General features: G+C 38.3%; 4 protein-coding genes and 1 non-coding gene across 6 annotated transcripts; 3 read left to right on the forward strand and 2 right to left on the reverse strand.

Annotated features, from left to right (window-relative positions):
- The first annotated feature begins 592 nt into the window (after nucleotides 1-592).
- On the forward strand, nucleotides 593-5,190 carry LOC140776982 (GATA transcription factor 20-like). The gene is made up of 7 exons (XM_073120880.1): nucleotides 593-942; nucleotides 2,222-2,308; nucleotides 2,388-2,518; nucleotides 3,310-3,432; nucleotides 3,638-3,743; nucleotides 4,680-4,752; nucleotides 4,855-5,190. The coding sequence occupies exons 1-7, from the start codon at nucleotides 727-729 to the stop codon at nucleotides 4,857-4,859; spliced, it is 741 nt and encodes a 246-aa protein (XP_072976981.1). The 5' UTR covers nucleotides 593-726; the 3' UTR covers nucleotides 4,860-5,190.
- Nucleotides 5,191-5,749: 559 nt separating this feature from the next.
- On the reverse strand, nucleotides 5,750-5,868 carry LOC140779982 (U5 spliceosomal RNA). The gene has a single exon (XR_012107427.1). It is a non-coding gene; the product is annotated as a U5 spliceosomal RNA (small nuclear RNA).
- A 71-nt stretch (nucleotides 5,869-5,939) lies between these two features.
- LOC140779909 (uncharacterized) lies at nucleotides 5,940-11,165 on the forward strand. Its single transcript, XM_073125237.1, has 8 exons — nucleotides 5,940-6,304; nucleotides 6,433-6,528; nucleotides 6,890-6,973; nucleotides 7,598-7,758; nucleotides 8,573-8,690; nucleotides 9,538-9,673; nucleotides 10,080-10,258; nucleotides 10,667-11,165. Exons 1-8 carry the CDS (start codon nucleotides 6,071-6,073, stop codon nucleotides 10,904-10,906), a joined length of 1,248 nt encoding a protein of 415 aa, XP_072981338.1. The 5' UTR covers nucleotides 5,940-6,070; the 3' UTR covers nucleotides 10,907-11,165.
- Nucleotides 11,166-13,949: 2,784 nt separating this feature from the next.
- Nucleotides 13,950-14,869, reverse strand: LOC140779841 (N-terminal acetyltransferase A complex catalytic subunit NAA10). Its single transcript, XM_073125131.1, has one exon. The coding sequence runs from the start codon at nucleotides 14,743-14,745 to the stop codon at nucleotides 14,158-14,160; it is 588 nt and encodes a 195-aa protein (XP_072981232.1). The 5' UTR covers nucleotides 14,746-14,869; the 3' UTR covers nucleotides 13,950-14,157.
- A 762-nt stretch (nucleotides 14,870-15,631) lies between these two features.
- Nucleotides 15,632-17,058, forward strand: LOC140778818 (protein LIGHT-DEPENDENT SHORT HYPOCOTYLS 3-like). Of its 2 annotated transcripts, none has more exons than XM_073123688.1 (2): nucleotides 15,632-15,787; nucleotides 15,989-17,058. In XM_073123688.1, exon 2 carries the CDS (start codon nucleotides 16,265-16,267, stop codon nucleotides 16,799-16,801), a length of 537 nt encoding a protein of 178 aa, XP_072979789.1. In that variant the 5' UTR covers nucleotides 15,632-15,787; nucleotides 15,989-16,264; the 3' UTR covers nucleotides 16,802-17,058. The 2 variants fall into 2 exon arrangements, with proteins under 2 accessions (XP_072979789.1, XP_072979790.1); XM_073123689.1 differs by having other exon boundaries at nucleotides 15,638-15,789; nucleotides 15,985-17,058.
- Nucleotides 17,059-21,471: the final 4,413 nt, after the last annotated feature.

Raw genomic sequence — 21,471 nt, forward strand, 5'->3', positions numbered from 1 at the left:
GATGCAAATAACCTAAGATCCAGTGAAGCTTGTTGGATTCTGGCTCAATTTTGATATACATATATAATCTGATTTGATTATAGAGCAGTTTAAGAGATGATGGAAACTTATGGCGTCCTGGCTTAACGTTAAGCTATCTCCAAGAAGTGTAAAAGTATTGCAATTTACAAGCATTATTAGTAAAATAATATCATGAACTTTGTTGCACTCCTACTTGGTAGTTGCAAACATGCAAGGGTATTAAGCTATGGAGATATGATTAGACTCCGGCAATATATAAATTAGGGCAGTGAGTGCTAGTCAAAACCAATAAGTTTTAATCAAAAAATACAAAAGAAAAAGGAAAAAAAAAAACCCAACAAGTAAAGCAGGCATGTACAAAATTTCCTCTGTTCACTTGACTTGACCATTTGCAATCTGGCGTGCTCCACGGTCCACGATGTTACAAGTCTCCCTCCACGTCATCGATACGGCTCCACGTAGACATCCCTTTCAACGGGTAAAATTGTAATTGAACTCGGAGTCAAGAAGGCTCTTTTGTTTACAAGACAGCCGTCGAGATTGTTTCTTATAAATAAGCGCCGTACGTCGCTCTCCACGCATGCTCCTTCTCTCTCTTCCCCTTCCTCTTCGTCACAGTCGAAAAAAAAAAACCCCTTTCTTTCCTTTTCTCTCCGACTAAAACAAAGGAATCCGAGATTAGGGTTCAGGTCAGGGTTGCGATCGATGCATCGGAGTGACGATCCTTTCATGCAGCCGCCACACCTCCCCGGCGAGATCGTCGGCGACGACGACGCTTTTGCGGTGCACGGAAACTTCTTCGGAGACGAAGGGGTCTCGCCGGAACCGGAGGCGCCGCAGGTACAGGCGCCGGGTTCGAATCAGATCACGCTATCTTATGGGGAAAATGTGTATGTCTTCGACTCCGTCCCCCCGGAGAAGGTCGATATTTAAATCTTGTTCCCTCTGTTTCTTTTGGGTAACTAGTTGGTTTGGCTTTCAATTGCATGCGATGTATCTGCAATTTTATTTTCTTGATGATCTTGCGCTTTGGTCTTCTCTTCGTCTTCTTCTTACTGTATAGTTCTTTGAGTTATTTACTTTTACTATGTACGCTGTGATACAGAATCAGACGATCTAAAATTATGTGTTCATGTTGTTGTTATGGTCTTAATTTCGTTAGTGTGATTAGTGCAAAAAGAAATTGAGGGTAGAAAGGAAAGGGATTATGGAGGAATTTGTACCTTATACTGGTACTTTGGTGAGGCAAGAAAGGATTATCAGTATAAATTATAAAAAAAAGAAGGGCAAAGAGTAACCAGATTAGATACCTGCTTACCTCTTCTCTGTTTTTATGGTGACTGCATTGTCTCTGTAAATATAGGAGTGTATTCAACCATAATCGTCTGCATGGTACACTTGGATTTGTCATGGCAGATTTTGTGAATATTAGAAAATAACATGGAAATAGATAACAAGAACCATCCAGTAGAAGGGGAATTATGGGAGATTATCTTAAATTAAGGAAAAAGGGGATAGAGAATGAAGCCTGGAGGTGTGGCAAAAGCTTCTTCCTTTATGGGAGATGTTGCTCTCTCCTCCAGCTATAGCCGTTCGATCTTCCTTAAGTTCAATCTGGGCTTGAGCTTCTTGTTTAAAGATGGTAGGGTGGGGAGGACCACACCCCTTGAACTATTCATGCCAAAAGTGTCTTCTTAAGCAATAAAAGTATAAACCACGAAGTTAGCTTGCAAACCTGATAAACTAAGGTTCTTTCGCACTATAAATTGTGACCTTATAATGAAACCATTGAATCCTATTTATTCTTGAAGTAAATCACTTGGGGAAAACCAAAGCAGCACATAATATTAGATATACTGCTAATGCATGTAAAACAAAAGCATGAAACTCTCAAGAAATTTATGACTGTAACTTTGTGTATTATGTTTTCATGTTATTCTCTGTGAGGTGCTATTATTCTTTGCCTTAATATTCAAGAACACATGTATTTACTCACATTCACCTTATTAATTCTAAGGCAGAGGTATGCGGTAACATTAACTTGAAATTCAAGTAGCTGGGATTGTCAGTTATTGTGGTGAAACTTACGTCTTAACTTATCTTCTGACTTTTCTCTTGGGCTGAAACATACTGCTGTTTAGCTATCAGACTTCACAGAACAGCTGTTTCTATAATTAGGAAATCTGTTACACTGTTACAGGTCCAAGCAGCCTTATTGTTGCTAGGTGGGCAAGAATTGGCTTCTGATGATGCTGGTGCTGTCTCATCCTACCAGCTAACTCAGAGGGTATCTTTTTCAGTAATTTCTTTGTCTTACATATCAATTGATGGCGGATTGATTTCTATATTATCTTTCTGTTTGACAGGGGCAGAGTGAAGTTCCACGATCTACAAATGCTCACAGGCATGCTTCTCTAATGCGGTACAAAGAAAAGAAGAAAAACCTTAACTTTGATAAAAGAGTACTCTATAGTGTTCGGAAGGAGGTGGCTTCCAGGTATATCTTATACGATGTCTTTGATCTTGGGTATAGGGTACCAACCATCTTTATATTAGCCAAGGAGACTTATAACTTCCACTGAAATGCATCATCAGATAAATGTAGTTAAATCAAATTACTTATATTTTATAATCTTGTGGATTTGGTCCTCCTATAACTTCACCCAAAGTGACCTTTTTAGTGAATAGCACAGAACAATCTAATGATTATTTATGATATGGAATAGGTTGGATTCCTGCATCTGCTGTGGCGGTGTGATTTAGCACGCCAGTGCTATGATTGCTCAGTTTTTTCATACTTCTTTTTTTCTTTTTGATATACTGCCTATGAACGTTAGTTGATTATTATTGAAGGGCCATTTCTTTGTTTCTCCTGGCACCACATCGTTGCACCTATTATAGATGCAACGAGTTTTGTTTATATGAACCACTTACTGTTTCCTAAGAGGTAACAAGATGGAAACATTTTCCAGGAACATCACTTGCTATTTCTGAAACTGCCTGTGTCTTTTCCCTTCTTTTGAATGAATATATTCTATGCTTCTATGCTCCAACATCACTAGTCAGAACATTTTAAGCAATGGTCTCTACTTGATTATGAAATGCTGATATAAACTAACCACAGAAAATCCTGAGATGGGCATCCAATGGTTATTTTCCTTTCTTCCAATTCATCCATGAAGCTTTGAGAACTGGGAACTTTGTCAGATAACATAGTTATACATTTTTACTGGAATTTTCCTGACTTGTTAAGCCCTACCTGCTAATTTTCATGCGATGATAATACAGGATGAAACGTAATAAAGGTCAGTTTGCATCATCTAAGGTGAATTCTCCTGAAGAAGTGTCAAACCCCTTAGGCGGGGATCCTACTTCTGGCAACTGTCAAGAAGAGACGAGTCAGCATCCTTTGTAAGTTCCTGGCTCATCACAGGTGTCTTGTTGGTTGAACAAATAACTTAAAACTTCTAGTGCTTCATAAATGAAGAGAACTGCCATAGGAAAGAATATAAATAATCAACAAGATCAATAGCTTCTTATCAATTTTATTCTTTTTTAAGAATATTGAATTTGCAGTTCTATATTTTGCTGAGACTAATTGGTAAGATTCCTGCAGCTGCCTGCACTGTGGAATTAGTAGAGATTCCACTCCTATGATGCGTCGAGGACCAAGTGGACCAAGAACACTTTGCAATGCTTGTGGGCTAATGTGGGCAAATAAGGTTTCTCCTCATTTTACTGTTTATCTTCAGATCAATCGGTAATCAGCAATGAAAAATCTGCAATCACTTAATTCAGAAGATACTCAGGATAGTCTACTTGCTCATAAATTGATCTTTCATTTAGCAAACCTGGATCATCTTCTAGTTCTTTAAGGTTGAAGTTGCCAGAAAACCTCTAAAAAATAACCCTGGGATCTGAGTTGCTAGGAGCTACTTGTAATATTGTTTATAACAATGCAATATAGAAATTATTTGATTTTCCTTCTAGTCAATGGTGCATAGGCAGGCAGTATTGGAACTATCTGATTGTTTCTTTGAACTCATCCTGGACAGGGGCCGCCTCCCTGACGGAGCAAACTCCAAATAAGGTCTAATTGCCATAATGCCAGTTTACAGAAATAGTTGGGGAAGCAATATATTATAAGCTTATTAGACTAATCGGAGTATATAATTCTAGGAGCAGGTATATATAGATATTATTCGGTTTCACCCCGTATTGTACTGTCTAGTTTTGTCCACGTTGTGTTTAGAGTTTTCTTTTTTCCTAGTAAGTATAGGACACAATTTTCGGAAAATTTCATAACTTGCCCCACAGCATTGGCAATTTGAACTAATGTAGTTGTGATGTCCCTTGTGTGCTGGAAGGTGGTGTCTTCTATCTCCAACATCATTTGTCAATGATGCTTCACAAATCTTGAGCAATGCCTGGCAGTGAAGCATAACCTCCATTGAAGCTGTTACTGTGATAGAGTTTTTGGAAGCAGGACTATTCATGGAATTTTTTTTAATATGGGGCTGAAACCTAGTTATCATAGCATACCTACTATTGCTTTTTATAGGCTGCATGAAGATGATAATACTTGGTGATTCAATTTTTATGGTTATCGCTGGCTATCTTGTCTTACCAATATATTTTTCTTTTTTCTTTATCTGCAGCGCATTTTAAAAAATCTTCCCGAGATTTCTACTTCTCAAATGCAAGATACATCAAGTAATCCAGATGAAGCTGGTAAGATGATCTTGCACTTTGTGACAATGAAATTATCAGTCATCAGCAGGGTATTAGAGAAATATAGATCTACCAGCTAATAATTGGCTTATTTCCTTACAGCGTGATGCCACCTACTCTTGACATGTGGAGCGGAGACCATATGGTTTCTCCAATTTTGAACTGTCATCTGCCCGTCAGCATTGTCTGAAACAGGTGTGCCCGCGGTTTTCATGGAGGGAAAAGAGTCAATACTCACAGTTAACATCAACTTTGTGTAGGTAGTCTGTGTTTATAAATGAAGCTGCCAAAGGTGGTTTCTGTTTATATCCATAGATATAGTTGAAAGAAAACAATTTAGTTAGTACATCTTGTAACAGAATATTATTATGAAGAAGCTGGTAGTCCATTGTTAAATTGCCTTTCGTGCTTATAAAGATTGCTAGTGTTTGATAGTTACTGATATCTCTGATTACTATAAATCATCAACCTGATGATATAGTGCACTATTGGATTTGAAAGCTATATACAACTCCTGGACCATTCTTTTACGAGCATTTCTTGCTCTCCCAATGGTTTATTTCTCAGATGATCTTTTCAGAATCACTACTATCATAAATTAGATGTGGTCTGCAGTAGGAGAAAGATACAAATTGATTACCATGGCTCTTATGATCTCATAAATAATAGATTTAGGTCTAGTTTGCGTGCATAAATTTTTTAATGATTAACTTTATGCACACATTTTAAATATAAATTAAGTCTATAATTTTACTTATATCTTATTATTTGATTTGTAAAATATAATAATTACTTCAAATAATTTTATACAAGAAATTTGTGTTTAATTACTAATTATAAATAAAGCTTATCTTATATAAAATTTAACCAAAATATGTGTAATAAAATCCTAATTTACAAATAAACATCCTTTGTGTATAAACCAAGCGATACCTTTTAACTCTAAAGCAGCCCATTTCTCATTAAAAGCTTTATAATCTTAGAATTAATAGGGCCGATTCCAATAAAGGAAAAGAGACCCTCCAAAAACAGGCGTATGCTACTTTGTGTCGCGGGCGCACGGTATTCTTTAGTAAAAGGCGAAAGAATAGTTCGCTCTGTGCCCACGACGCAGCTGCGTGCCTATTTCAATCGACCCGAAGGTCATTATATAATACTACCGCAAAGTAGTTACTATTAACTCGACCGATGTGGGACTAAAACTTCTAACCCCTCACCCCGCCCCTCCGGAACCTGGCTCGCAATTTGCCACATTACAAGGATAAGACGGGCTTCGAAATATAGAGGGAAAGGAGCGGCGCGCCTCAGCCCAACCGCAATGGCGTCATCGACGAGCGCTCCTCCTTCGCCAATCTCCTCTCTCCTCCTCCTCCGCCTACACTCCCGACCTGCTCAGCTAATCTCGAGGCGCTGCCTCCCGTCCGACGTCCATGGCAAGAGGAGGAGGCGTCTCGCCGCTTCTCCGATCAGAGCAAAGGTTGGGGATAACCAGCTGCAGTATCGAAAGCTCGGCGATTCGGATCTCCTTATAAGCGAAGTCACCCTTGGAACTGTACGGTTTCCATTTTTTCCCCCATTAAAATCTTGATCTTTAAGAGGAGGAAGCTGCGAATAATGGATTTGCGCTTTGAAATGAGTTGAAGATATTGATTTGGGTTCGTTTTGCTACTCCTCTCTCAGATGACATTTGGGAAACAGAACACAGAGAAGGAAGCTCATGACATGCTCGATTATGCGTTCGAGCACGGCGTTAATGCCATAGATACAGCAGAAGCAGTGAGCTTTTAACTTCTTTTCTAATTGGACCGCTGCATTTTCTTTTAGGCACTAGTAATTAGGTAGTAAAATTGATCCGTATCTTGCACTAATTCTTACCCATGCATCCGAGAGGTCATAGTGTCAAATCTTGGAAGCAGCCTCCTCAGAAATTATGGAAATCGGAAAATGTTGGCGACCTGCCATTGTTGCAGGATTACCTGATAAAGTTATTATAACTCATTTGATTATTTGACTATTCCTTCTTGACTTTCTGCTAATTCCTGTGAATCCTTTTTTTTCCAGATATTAATGTTACATTATTACACTATTTTAACATTGTGGATTTCCCTGCTTTTTATTTTCCTTTTCAATTTTGAAGTACCCAGTTCCAATGGAAAAGGAAACTCAGGGAAGGACCGATCTTTACATAGGTAGCTGGATGAAGTCTAAACCCCGTAATAAGGTATCTATGTAAAGCTTGATTTTCTGTTTATCTAAGTTTCCTGAATGGTTTCTCTTAAAACATGCAGTTAAATGTGATGAATTTTACTGCATTTCAGTTGAACCTATTTGGTCATTGGCTTTTCACTTGTTTTGGATCTTGGGGCCAAAATACACTGAAGGCAAACTAGCTAACTGACAGTATGCGAGCATAGTTAAAGGACATGCTCCATCGATTTATAGTTGAACCTATAGACGCAATATTTTATCTTGTAGAGATAGATATGTCTAAATATTTTATCTTGTAGAGATAGATATGTCTAAATATTTTATCTTGTAGAGATAGATATCTACTAACCTTTGCTTGAACATATAGACCTGGACTGTCCGTGGTTATAGCTTTAAATTTCCCAAAGGTGTGAATGAATAGGAAAAGTAGCAAGTTGATATGTAAATTCTACTTTATAATTTTTCAAATTAGTGTAGTTTGATGTTTTTCGTCACAATTCTGCCATTTATTATGTGAACTGAATCGCAAACTAGATCTTAAAGCATGAACGCTAGAGAGCATTTTGAAGTTATGGAGCAGGATATTTGGATTTCCAGAGTACGATATCATCATTCATAGTTTTACTGCATGCTGTAGGTAATATTGGCTACAAAAGTTTGTGGCTACTCGGAGCGATCTAGCTATATACGTGAGAATGCAAAAGTTCTTCGTGTTGATGCTACCAACATAAAAGAGAGCGTAGAAAAGAGTCTTATGCGCCTGTCAACAGACTACATTGATTTACTGCAGATACACTGGTCAGTATTCCTTTATCTATGAACAACTGACACTAGTCCGTTTAGGCATACCATTTTGGATGAACTTTCACATTGTTTAATACAGTTAAGCAGGCAACATTCAATTGTTTTGATCATTTTTTATATCCTCATAGGAATTCAATTTTACATGGTTATCTTGATTCCTGATTTGTGTCATATCACCTCAATTTTGCCATGCTAATTGATAGTATTATACTTCTGCTTCTTTGTTCAATATGTAACAAGTGCATCATGATTGGGCTCATTCTGAAAGGCTTTATCAGTTCATGGCGAGGTGGTAAACTGAACAGCATGGCTTTATTCATAAAATATTGATCGAATGACTTATCTGTTTTAGTCTTGAAAATCGACTTAGCTCTTGAAGAAGATCAACTCCTCTTGGCAAATGAGATAACTTGAGACAGACAAACTGCAAATGACTGAACATTCCCCCATTTGTAGAAGAATCATTTTGTTTAGTCAATGACCTTCTCACTTCTCCAATCTTTCATGACCAAACACGAATCTTAACCCTCTTTCCCTGGTCACTACCAATATTCTTAATATTGCTCCATTTCTCCTATTTGTATTTTGAGGGCATTACCTAGTGTGGCGGTAACTCTCGGTCTCACACCATCGTGCTTTGCTGGAGAAGGTTCAGATCGTGGAAATGATTCATGTTCTCCTGTTATGATTGGAAGTCCTCGTGCTTCATTTAGTCGAGTAAAAACCACATTGGAATAATAAATATCTTTTTACAGTTTCCTGATTTTCCGATAATGTGGATATCTGAAAATTGTTTGTATTTCTTTAGGCCAGATCGTTATGTGGCGCTATTTGGTGAATTCTCATATAATTCAGCAAAATGGAGGCCAAGTGTGCCATTTGCTGAGCAACTCAGGGCTTTTCAGGAACTCATCAACGAAGGAAAGGTATTGTCCTGTGAGCTGTTGTGCTGTTAAATGTGGAAACCTTCATTTAGTTAAACTTAAAATTAGTGATTTCTCTGAATCATTAAATGCAAATGGAAGGATGTTTAATCACAGGCAATCAATCAACTTCTAACTCCTAAGTTGGGTTAACTGTCACAAGATGAGAGGCTGACAGCTGTACTCCTTATTGGTGTATGCTTTCTTTCTTCTGTGGAGGTCTTTTTAGGCATTTTAAGCATAACATAGATAATGGGAGTACATAGTGGGCTTCTATTTGAGCAGACACGAATGAATCTCTTCATTTAAGCATTTCCATGAACTGTGGGTCGGTGGCAGCTCAGAATCTGATTGGAGAAGACTTAATTCAGATACTGAGCCAGCAATAGTCTGAATTGAGCTTTGGCTAGATAAGCTCTAGGCAAAAGGGTCTATTCATGAAATATAAAAGGCTACGAGGTGGTAGGGAATCCTTTCCTGGCTAGATAAAATTAATATTAGCCCCCGATAGGAAGGTGCAGAAGGGATCTATCTGGTCATGATAACTTATTATATACAACAAAAATTTGTGGCCTCCTAGATAACTTTTAAAAAAAGTCTCACTATAGATCTTTGACCTGCTGTAAACATGAATGACTTTTGTGGCATTACTATTTATGGTATATTGGGCTTTACTCCTGTATGCCCCTCTTTTATAATAATAATAATAATGAACAAGAGTCATCCATAAAGTATGCAAGCTCTTCATCGAGCAATTCTCTCTTTCATACCTTTTGCTGGTCTGACTTCTGAAAAGGATTCCAATCCTCGATCATACTTTCCTGCATCATCATTCTGTTCTCTGTTCCAGGTAAGGTACATTGGAGTTTCCAATGAAACTTCTTATGGAGTAATGGAATTTGTACATGCTGCAAAGATTGAAGGGCTTCCGAAGATTATCAGCATTCAAAACAGCTATAATCTGATCAGTAGGTGCCGTTTTGAAGGTACAACCTACATGATTTTGACCTAATTTAACTGCTAATTGCTATACTAAATCCTTTGTCAATGTGATGTTGCAAATCTTTAAAATATTGTTTTGGCTACTAAGTAGTAAACCTCAACCCTTAACTCCTGGAATGCTTCTTTGAGCAGAATATCAATATCAGAAAGATGGGAAGGCATATTATTATTCTTAAAATAATCTATCTCATATAGCTTCTGCAGTTTCTTATTCTTTAGAATCTTCTCCAGTTTGGGTTATTCCTTACTGCTGATCTTTAGAGCATGCATACGTAAATCTCTCGCAAGAAACTATCAATTATGGAGTTTATGATGTACAGAGATTATCAATATTGATATTGTTGGTCCCCTTTTGTACAATTAATTTCCCATCAAAGTTTTGTGTGACAGTTGATCTCGTCGAAGTATGTCATCCCAATAACTGCAACATTGGACTTCTTGCATATTCCCCATTGGCTGGTGGGGTACTCACAGGGAAGTATCTAAATGCCAACGCTGAAGCTGCAAAAAAAAGTAGGCTAAGCATTTTCCCAGGATACATGGAGAGATACAACAGGTCCTTAGCTAAGGTACATTCTTTCATAATTGAATTCCTCACTTATTTATTTTAAGCGAGTAAATGCTCATGGACAAAGTACACATTCACTACATGTAGCTCTTTTTGTTTGCGATCATTCAATTCTGTTATTTGAAATAGGTGAAAGCGTTGACGGACTCGGTTCTTGTGCCATACTTGATGCATTTTTCTCTTCAATTTTTTGATATCTGGGTTGTTCTCTTCGAACATGTTTCTTGAGAGGTTTTGGTGATCTTTGTGCTTGTTCATTTGACTAGCAAACAAGGGAGGCTTGCACCTATCAAAAGAAGTAACTTTGCAAATAAACTTCATAAGAAACATTCTGCAGAAGCTTGTCCTACAGATATATAGTCTGGCATCTCTTTGATTTCAGCTTATATACACTGCTTTCATTGTTCAGGAGGCAACTGATCAATATATCCAGCTGGCCAAGAAGCATGGCCTAACTCCTGTCCAACTTGCGCTTGGATATGTGCGTGATAGTCCATTCATAACGAGCACAATAATTGGCGCCACCTCTGTGGATCAGCTGAAAGAGGACATTGATGCATTTACTACAACCACCCGACCGCTATCACCTGAAGCTACTGATGGCATCGAGAATATTTTCAAAAAATACAAAGACCCAGCAATCATTTAAATAGGTTATATATCAAATTTTGGCTTCAATTTACTTCTACTCTTTGAATGGAGATGTAGAAACTCTGGTCCCACGAGCAGTAGTGCATATAAAAAGGGTAGCATTTAAAAGGGACACTGTAAAGGATCCCTAATACTACTCGTATAGCAATTGTCTTCTTGTATCTAGAATGGATTGGCGTTTCATCTTGTCTAGTCTATATCTAGTTTTTGAATTGTCAAAAAAAAAGTTTGTAATATAGATATCGTTGTTTCAGTTATATCCTTGTAGACTGGTAATATTCTCATGCAACTTTTGATATTGTTGATTGATATTAAAGAGGAAAAATCCTACTGGATAGCAGAAAGACTTGTCCAGCCTGCAAACACATGTCCAGCCTGCAAACTTCATAGGCTCTGGTACCAAGATTCAAGCAGGTTTACTAGTTCAGAGAATTCACTCTTTTTCTCCATCTATGCTATGATCATTTAAAATGTCTTGCTCTTTCTTATTGCTGAAATGAAACATGATGGAAGCTTTTCCTCTTCACAGGAATGAGAATAAATTACTGTTTTACGGTAATGAACTCCATCAGCTCAATTCACTTATTTTGTAATTCTAGAATAGGTATTCATATTTATTACTCTTAAAATAACACATTTATTCTAGAAAAAAATATTCTTTATGTTCACTAGTATTTTAAAATAATGATGTAATAGTTATTTTTAATATAATATAAAATAAAAGAGAATGAGAAAAATGTATTGCCTTTTATAAAATTACAACAAAGAGTATTAGTAATGAGATTAATGTGTCATATACGATATAATTTTAATAAATAATATTTATATTTTAAAATAGAAATAAAGTAACTTACGAAATGAACAGACGCTTGCAAAATAAATTTCTCTAATTTTCTAAACTTGTATAAGAAAATTTATACCGATTTAAACTACTACGATGTTTAGTTGTAATACGATATAGTAATACAGTTATTGCACTTGATGTAACATAAAAAATAAAGATGTTTTGACAAATTACGAAATACTTTTTATAATGGATGAAAGATGAGTGGAGAGAAAAGATAACTATTGTTTAGTTATGTACTAACATAAAGAGGTTTATGCTTAGAATAAGTTATGCTTATTATTCCACAAGTGATGTTAGATACTTTGGGTCAAGCAACCAACTTAATCACTTTATGATGACAAGGGATTTTAGGAAGACGAGATATATGCATACTAACTCTAATTGCTAGACATATTGTTCTGCCACTCAAGCTGCTGACCATATGTTGCATTGATGGCAAATACTGTGATTAAACTAAAAACACAGCAACTTATCTGGTTATAAATTCACAAAGGCAAGCAGATTGCACGAATAAGATCCAGATAAGCAAAACACAAAACAAATGGATACGAAATTTACAATGTGGATTATCTGCCATTTCACCAAAACATTCACACGGATTCAAATTACAGAGTAAATTCTAACATAGCACAGAAAATAGAAACTCTAGAATGGATATTCACATAGTAAGTTGTCCGAATTATGTAACTTATACAGCACAAGGTAATTACTGTCAGCCACAGGATAAAAATCTGAATTTCGCAAGAGGATGTCTTGAATCCACAAGAAAAACCTTGACAAGAAGTTGGCTAAGAATTGAAGCGTCGCTAAAACAGTACGACAGTAGTAATTGCAAAAGATTTGCTTCTACATTCTGTCCTAGTAATGCTATCTTAAAAGACTTAGAAGCACTTGTGCACAAATGTTTCATAAGATCAATATATACAAATGCGATTTCGATCAAGATTATGAAAGAAAATAAGATAAGGGAGCAAACATGAGTATGTGAGTAGCACAAGTATAAAGTGTTCTCCCATCTGGTTTAGAAATGTGAGTCTACATAAGGAGGTGCAGAGCTACTCAAAGAGGAAGGATAAAGCCGATAAAGAAGTAGCTCAGGTAAATATCAATTCTATAAAAAATGGACAATAAAAAGCCAATACTCTTCTGAAGGTGCAGCACAACAATCAACATCTATGCCAGAAACTAAATATGTCTTAACAGACACAAAGAAAAGAGCTACATAAACTCAAAAAGGAAGATACTAAAACGATTTGCAGTACCAAATCCTTCATCAATAATAAGCATGGTATGAACTTTCATCGGAAGCCAAGACGGTTTCACCGAAACGTTTTGTATTTCAGTCTTATCCAATCTGAAACTCTCTCACGAAACTAGTGTCCAACCGAAGCAACCATAACAACCATTTTCTTAATATATGTTTTAAATTTCAAAACTGAATTTGACTTGAATCCAACTTGTACCTGACTCAATATCAACCCCATTGTTTAAATGTTATTAAATTTTGTGTAATACATTGAGAAATAAGATAAATAAGATTATTTATCAAATGAAGTCTGAAACCAATACAATGAAACTAGAACTGAAACAGATCAAAATAAACCGAAACATTTCATTTTTTAACTAAGCCAAAACCCAAACTTCATATAATGATAATAATCAATAGTAACATGCAACAACACAAAGTAGCTAATATCTGTAATCGATCCATGAGAAATGTATGCAAACAGAATCAACACTACGATCAAAATATCAGAAATTTCCAACCACAGAGAGTAACTTCAGTCCCAGTCATATTGGTAACCAGATAGCAGAATAAAGAAACAATGGCCTTTAAAACTCTACCTTGTTCACTGAAACAAGAGAAATCAAAGTTCTGAAACAGAATCAAATAAGCTTAAGAAAATTCACAGCTACTAAGAGAACTATCTAACAACAATCTCCACAAGTAAAATTTGAGTTTATTCAGAGGGATCAATGCTAACTCCAACAAAAGAAATCTAGTCACTCGATTCTGCAGAGTTGAAGTCTTAGGCTATTCAGGTTCATTCAGATGATATTTCTTCTATAACAACAAACTTAAAAAAAAAAAAGTTGTAGTCATGCTGCCCTAAAATAACAAATAGCGAACAAAGGAGGGGGGGAAGAACAATTGAAACTTTTACCTATGCGTAGAAAGGTGAACAATTCATCGTACACAAGATAAAACTCTTAAATCTATTAAAAACAAAGTTCCAAAATCCAATCGAAGCAGCATGTCAGATCCAACCGTGAATAGTAAACCTCCAAAACCAGTCATTCTGATAACCAGGTAGACAGGATAAATTATAGGTTTTTAACAAACACAGTAATTGCGATAATATTCAATCTTTCTCCAGGCAATTCAAAAGATCGCTTCAAGATTAGACCTTTTTCTCCTCCGGTGCAGAAGCGGACGAAGACGAACCAGTCTTCACTTCCCCAGAGCAGCATCCACCCGGACCGTGGTGGTGGTGATGATGGTGCTGATGCTGCAGCTTCGGTGGCCTCCCTTTAAACTGCTTCCTCATATCGTAAGCGTCCTCGCCATCGGCGTAGTACTTCGCCTCGACATCGTGGATCTTGTAACCGAGGGTGGCGGTATAAAGGTTGAAGGCGGCGCGGTTGCTGCGGCGGACGTGGAGGGAGACGTACTCGGCGCCGAATACGGACTCCATCGCGTTCTGGGCGGCGGTCATGAGCTTGGTTGCGAGGCCGAGCTTGCGATGGGTGCGGAGGACCGCGAGGGAGGTGATGTGGCCGTGGCAGGGCTCGGAGGCGTCCTCCTCCATCTTGGCGAGGACGTATCCAACGATCTTTCCCCCATAGTCCTCGGCGACGAAGAGGAGCTGCGGCCACGAGAGGATGTGGTAGAGGTAGTACTTCATCTGGTAGTTCTCCGGGAGGCACATCAGGTTGCACGCCTGCATCGCAAGGAGGTCCTCCACCGTCGCTTGCCGGATGCACACCATGGTTGTGGAAATTTCACGGATTCTAGGGTTTAGGGTGCGGTCGGGATTGGGGCGGCGGTGGAGGAAGAAGGGAACAAATACAAATTGGATGGAATAGGATCCAGTATTTTTCGAAGTTATACGGTTCTAAAAGGTATAGGGTGTTCGGATAAAATTGGATGACGACCAGATAAAGGGTCGGGTCAACACGGTTTCCGAGGCACTTCGGATTAGAGACCCTGCCCTTCGACTCGAATAAAGCTATCGTCGGCATCGGCAGAGGATTCGCAGCGCGATTTCATTATAAAGGCGGCAGCAGAGCTACCTCGGCGCCGGCTTTACTGCCTTTTCTTTTTCGATTGCTGGATTCAAACAAATATCAGACGTGGCAGGAGACTCGAAAGCATATCTTGATTTACCTAAAGCTAAAAGGAAGTGAATCCAGTTATATATATATATATATACCCTTTGCAGAAAAGATCGCCACGTCCAATAGAATTGGAGCACTCTGCTTATCTTAATTATTTATTTACATCGATTAGTAGCATAAGTTACTTTGCATCTGGACTTTAATGCAATTAATTCCTTTGTCTTTAGCTTGAAGTTAGTACCAAGTGCATATGGCCCTCCCCCCCTCCCTTAGTAGTTAGCTCCTAATACTAATCACTAGGTTAGTAACTTAGTATATATATATTTTTTATCTTGCTAATTAAGGTCAGTGGAAAGAAAATTTTAAGAACTTTGAATCACTTTCCAAGTATGATTGGTATATAGTTTGGCCGGGGTTTTTTTGGTCATTTTAGAGCTGCATTCATTGCATCCACTACTGATATTTTTTTACTTCTCCCCTCCCCCCCCTGTCACCATCATGTGATATCTTGTAAACACTGTCAACCTCTCTTCCACTGCCACCGAAACCCTCTCTCTCTCTCTCCAAAGTGAAATCAAAGCTACAGAGAGTTGCAGTCTCATCTCCCCCACTCTTTTGAGGGCAAACCATAATACTCCCAGTGACCTCCATGATTTCGAGCAGTAACCAGATAAAGAACAACACAAAAGGCAAGTGTAAGATGTCCCCCACTTGGATCCCTCTTCACCAATCCAGATCTTCTCTCCTCTTTTCAACCTCTTCCCAAATACTGGGGACTAAAAGCTTCATCTGTTGTTGTTGTTGTTGTTGTTGTTGTTGTTGTTGTTGTTGTTGTTGTTGTTGTTGTTATTACTACTATCTGATTCTAACTTTTGCTTATAATCTTGCAGCCAGGAAGACGATCTAACTGAAGGTTACTACAGCCAACGGGAAGCTAGCTAAACCCTTGATCTTGACCAAGAAATTAACGACATATATAGGCATGGCAAGTATGAATTAAGCTAGCATGCAGTAAGTTCATCAGCATCAGATCCCAAATATAACAACCATTACCAGCACACATATATTTATATATACACCACTACCTCAACTAGTGAAAGTTTGCAATATTATACACAACCAAGATTATTGTTAACATATAAGTAGGCATTTGTGTTGAGCTACACCACCATGGACATGACTCCCAGTAGCCCTATTGCTAGCCCTATGGCTAACCCTTCCGTCGCCTCCCCGAGCCGCTACGAGTCGCAGAAGCGCCGCGACTGGCACACCTTCGGTCAGTACCTCAAGAACCACCGGCCGCCGCTGTCCCTCTCCCGGTGCAGCGGCGCGCACGTGCTGGAATTCCTCCGATACCTCGACCAATTCGGGAAGACGAAGGTGCACCTTCCCATGTGCCCCTTCTTCGGGCAGCCCAACCCCCCGGCCCCCTGCCCGTGCCCTCTCCGGCAGGCCTGGGGATCCCTCGACGCCCTCATCGGCCGCCTCCGCGCCGCCTTCGAGGAGAACGGCGGGAAGCCGGAGGCCAACCCCTTCGGCGCCCGCGCCGTCCGCCTCTACCTCCGCGAGGTCCGCGAGATGCAGGCCAAGGCACGTGGCGTCACCTATGGTAAGAAGAAGAGGAAGAAGCTATCTCTGCAGCAACCGGCCCTACCGGGCACCGGCGCCGGCGCCGGTACATCATCTCATGGTGCAACTCCAATCTAATTACTACCCCATCCCCATCTACTTAATGGTATATTGCCTCCGGTTAGTTCTTATAATTACTTCTTTTACGTAGTATCAGAAGTTATTGTTATGTTACCAGCTAGCAAGTAGTATTTTTAGTATGGATGGTAGTATTTTGTGATGGACAAATGGAGAAACTAGTAGTACTACTGTGGTTTGAACTGATAGTTCATTGCTTACAGCAGTGTACTTCACATCTGAATTCAGCTGGCAGGATACTTCTACTTTCTTTTTATGGTATATATATTATATTATATATATATATATATGAGTACTGAGGCCATATATATATATATATATCTATATATGAGGACCAGTGTAAGGACTTGTTAGATGTTTATATATAGTTTGGATTGGGGAAACCCCTTTTGGCTACTAGATCTTTCGGTGCATGTCTAGCTATTTTGCATTTCAGATTCAGCCTTGTTCCAATCTTGGTTTTTTCGTGAGAAAGGACTGAGCTTCTTATGGAAACTCTTGGCAAGTGTATCGTGTCAGAATTATCATCACTACTATTTATAGAGTGTGATGGCATAGATTGCATTGGAGTGCTACATTGGACTTTTATCAGAGTCCTCAATTTTGTCGCCAAGGAAAAAGAAAGCAATTAAGTAAGTGGGTGTGTTTTTGCTTTTTCTTTTTCTTGTTGCTAGGTTAATTCAATGTGTCATTCGCCAATTATTTTCTTCTGAACTTTCGTGTTAAAGTATGTTGTCCAGTACTTAATCCTGACCAAAAAGGAAAAAAGGAAAGTTTAAAGCCCCCAAACACTTGTTCTTTGGCATTCAACAAATTCCAAAGTTTGTCTTAAACGCAGTACCTGTGCAGGATCATATATAGGAACATAGAGACGCATGCATGTCAATATGTTCAAGTAGAATGTCAATCGAAATGGGTATATATTAATATTTCTTCAAAACTATGATGCACATGTATGGGTGCAAATCCAGTAACACTCACCTTCCTGCCTTTTTTAAATCGTTCAATCATTTCCAAAGTTTTTCTTAAAAGTAGTACACGTGCGAGGTGACACCATCAATAAATTATTTATGTCTTTCTGATTATTACCTTATCAAATTCTCAATTAATGACAAGTAAATTTTGGCTGTTTAAGATGTGTGTGTGTGTGTGTGTGTGGTGTATCATCTGTGAAATTTTTGGATAATCATGACATGAACTCAAAGCATGCCAATGAAATAAGTGACATACTTCTCATAAATCATTAAGATTTTTAGGGTTTTTAAACAAAGCCAAATGATGGTCAATCCAGATATGTAGATTTTATGAATTTCCGAACATATAAAAATAGTACGATGTTCTTTTGAAATGATAAAAGTCCTCCTGCACATGCTCAAATTTGTCTGTTAATCATCTTTATTTGGTCATCTCTTGAATATAGCAATTTGTAGTTTTTCTCAATTATGCAGTTTAGCGAGTAGAGGGTAGTCGATCATATAGATCTATTCTTAGGTGTGAAAGATGCAATATAGGATTTGACAGTTCCTCGAATTCGTTTGATGATTAATCTGACTGCTGCTAATACTTCTGGGTAAAATAGCAGCAGGTTCCTTCAACCTGGATGTTGGACTAATATAAGTCATCTTGTGTATGCTTGCAACTGAGGTATTGGAGTACTACATCCTAGTAACATTCATAGGATCATTTCAGCCTTGCTATCCTTGTTCCACTGGCTGCTATCTTGCATGTTTGCCATTCTACTATTTTCTTCACTTTCTGCATTAGATAAAGAATTTTGTTCTTCCCCCAAATGAGTGTGTTTTTTCTTTCTATCAATCTTCGCCTTTCGTATTGAAAAAGAATCAGCGGGATCTCGTGAATAAGTACACAGATTTTTCTAGCTTTATCTTAAAGCAGTAGACTAATATCTTAGAGAGCTCATCATCAATAAATGTGACATAAGTTTGATATATAAGAAAATATGTGGCTAAGGTTAATGAGCTACAAGAAAATTCTCAAAGCAAAATACAGTTTGATGTTTTCTTTTTCTCCTCTATACTACATTTATATAGATCTATGATTTGAAGATTTGGGTGGAGTATGATACACCACTTAGTAACAATGGTACCTCCATAGCATGCAGTAATGATTTCAACTATCATTCGCATCAGCATCGCATGTTCTTCGTGCTAAGTTTATTTGCAGATACACTTAGACATATTAGATACAACTAAATCTTCCTGAAGAGTAGTAGATGATCCGATTAATCTAAAAACTATTTGGTATTCATTCTTGAATTGGATAAGGAATGTGTTGAGCTTCATATACTGAACTGAGAGCTCTTTATAGTGTGCTTGGTCGAACATCTTTCTGCCATGGAGAAGCTTTATGATATTATTCTGGAAAGCAACTTAGAAATTCTTGAAGAATAATTTAGATAAATAGAAAAGAAGCGAACAGTATTTTCCACCGGAGTCTCGCTAAGCTGATGAAATTATGATGCATGTAAGAAACTTCTCGCTGCTTCTCACCCATGTAAGCAGTTCCCACTTTTCCCCTTCGAGTCCTTCTGTCTTTAAGTGGTCGTATATATATATATATATCATGTCAGTAGTTATTGGACTTCATCTCCTTCAGGGCATTCGAATTGCTGCCTTCCGTGAGTCTACTATATATTAAAGATTGAAATGGAGTTTAACTCTAATTGGACATGGCTTCTCGCATGTATAGCTTTCTGCAGCTACTCAGGCATATAAGCATTATAGCTTGGATTGATGAGATTATAATCTGTACCCTGTGATACACATTCGACTGGAACTAACAACCTTTCATTTCACAAATTAAAATTCTAGATATTGAATATGATTTCATCATCCATTACAATTAATTCCCTTAGTTTTAACATGATAGAGAACAGAATTGAAATACTTTGCGATTGCACATCGACTGATGTTCTAGATTGTCTATATCACATCTATTAGTAAACTTAAATAGATAAACATATAAGTCTAACAAATGATTTTATCGAGCAACAAAACAATAACTTTAGTACTAAAGTTTTAAAATTCTTATGATCATAATAAGCTCGACTATATGTATTCTACTATGCACTTTCTTTTTGGAGATTCTCACCACTTTCATTTACCAACCTATAGAAATAGAGAATTCGCGTGGCACTATGCATTCCTTTCCCAAGATCGAACACTGTAGACGACAACGAACTGCTAAAATTTAAGTTTAGAAGCAAGGAATGGTTTCCATGAATTCCCCCTCAACCCCTCGATGCGTATGCTTGTTCCATTGCTGATCATGTTGGAAAAATTCCTTAGATAGCCTAATAGAGCAGCAGGTAAGAAGAGAAAGCAATCTTTATCAGCATCAGGGATTGAGATTCATATATCTAATCCTCACAGAAGGAATACGTATTCATTCCAACGTTAGAGAATCCGTGGATAACAAATAACTCGCTCAAATCTCCGCCTTTGTTAATCATCTTTCTTTAATTATACTCTATTTCTCCTTTTTGAGGATAGTAGAACCTCAACGGTGTCTTCTTCTTGGGTAAAATTTAAATTTATTAATTATAATAAAAATAAGATTATTTTCTTCTTTTATTGTTGAGAAAAACCCATCGATAGAAGGGTGAATGACGTTATCGACGATAACTGTGCTTTCTACGAAGTACCTTTGCTAGTTTAAATTTAAAATTTCGAAGAACTTTTAAATGTTTTTATTAAAGATGAAAAGGTGAAAGGACATAGTGATGTGACCCCACCCTGAAATCTCAACCCCACATCCCCCCATCTCATTGGGCGAGACATGCCACCCAATCGCGCACTCTGCCGTACCATGTACCACGTGGCTCCACGTCCTTGGTGTCGGTTAGGGTCCACGTGGCGCGAGATTAAAGGTCTCCGTACTGGAGTGGAGAACGTCTCGTGTCGCATCGTCCAAAATTCGAGAGCGAGAAGTGACTAGACTTCAGCATCGTGCCCCCACTCCCTCCTCCCTTTCCTCCTCGTGGGGTGCAGTTCGATACTCTCACTCCCCTTTCCCCCCCCATGTTTCAAAACCATCCACCACACACGCGCGCACACACACATAACACACACTCAATTAAGTCGTACACTTTTGGAAGAATCTTGGAGTGAGGATATCAAACAATATTTTTCTCTTTGTTTGATGGTTTATTACTTTTTCTTTTCTTTTTTTTCCCTCTTTTACTTCCTTACTATTTTTGGTGCCATGCTTTGACCAAGTCGTACGTCCGTGAGCACCCCCACATGATTTATCCCCCAGTGATTGCGATGATGGAGATCTCGCGACACAAAAGGACGCTCCCACGAGCGTATCAAGTACATCGATCAGAGCCGTCGATCAGAGGAATGACTACGTGGGCCCCGAGATGGGCCGGCCCAGGACTCCTGGGTTTTATATTGTTCATTGTTCCTATACCGTTGGAATAAAGACAGACTAGTCCAGCAATTGTAAATTTGAATTATTTATTGGACAAAATGTTCCCAAAATTTCCTGGTGGGCTCTCGTAACAGTCGAAGCCTGCGTTGGGTACTTGGCTCTCCTGTAGACTTAGTACAAATAAAAGCGGATAAGATTAACGGGTAAAAGGATACGGATCCGACCCGTCTAGCCCCCCGCGCGTGACCTCGTCATCTAATTGACGACACGAAGCG

Source organism: Typha angustifolia, chromosome 15, assembly GCF_048772165.1.
Source record: "Typha angustifolia cultivar Huaian chromosome 15, ASM4877216v1, whole genome shotgun sequence".
Classification (NCBI taxonomy): Eukaryota; Viridiplantae; Streptophyta; class Magnoliopsida; order Poales; family Typhaceae; genus Typha; species Typha angustifolia.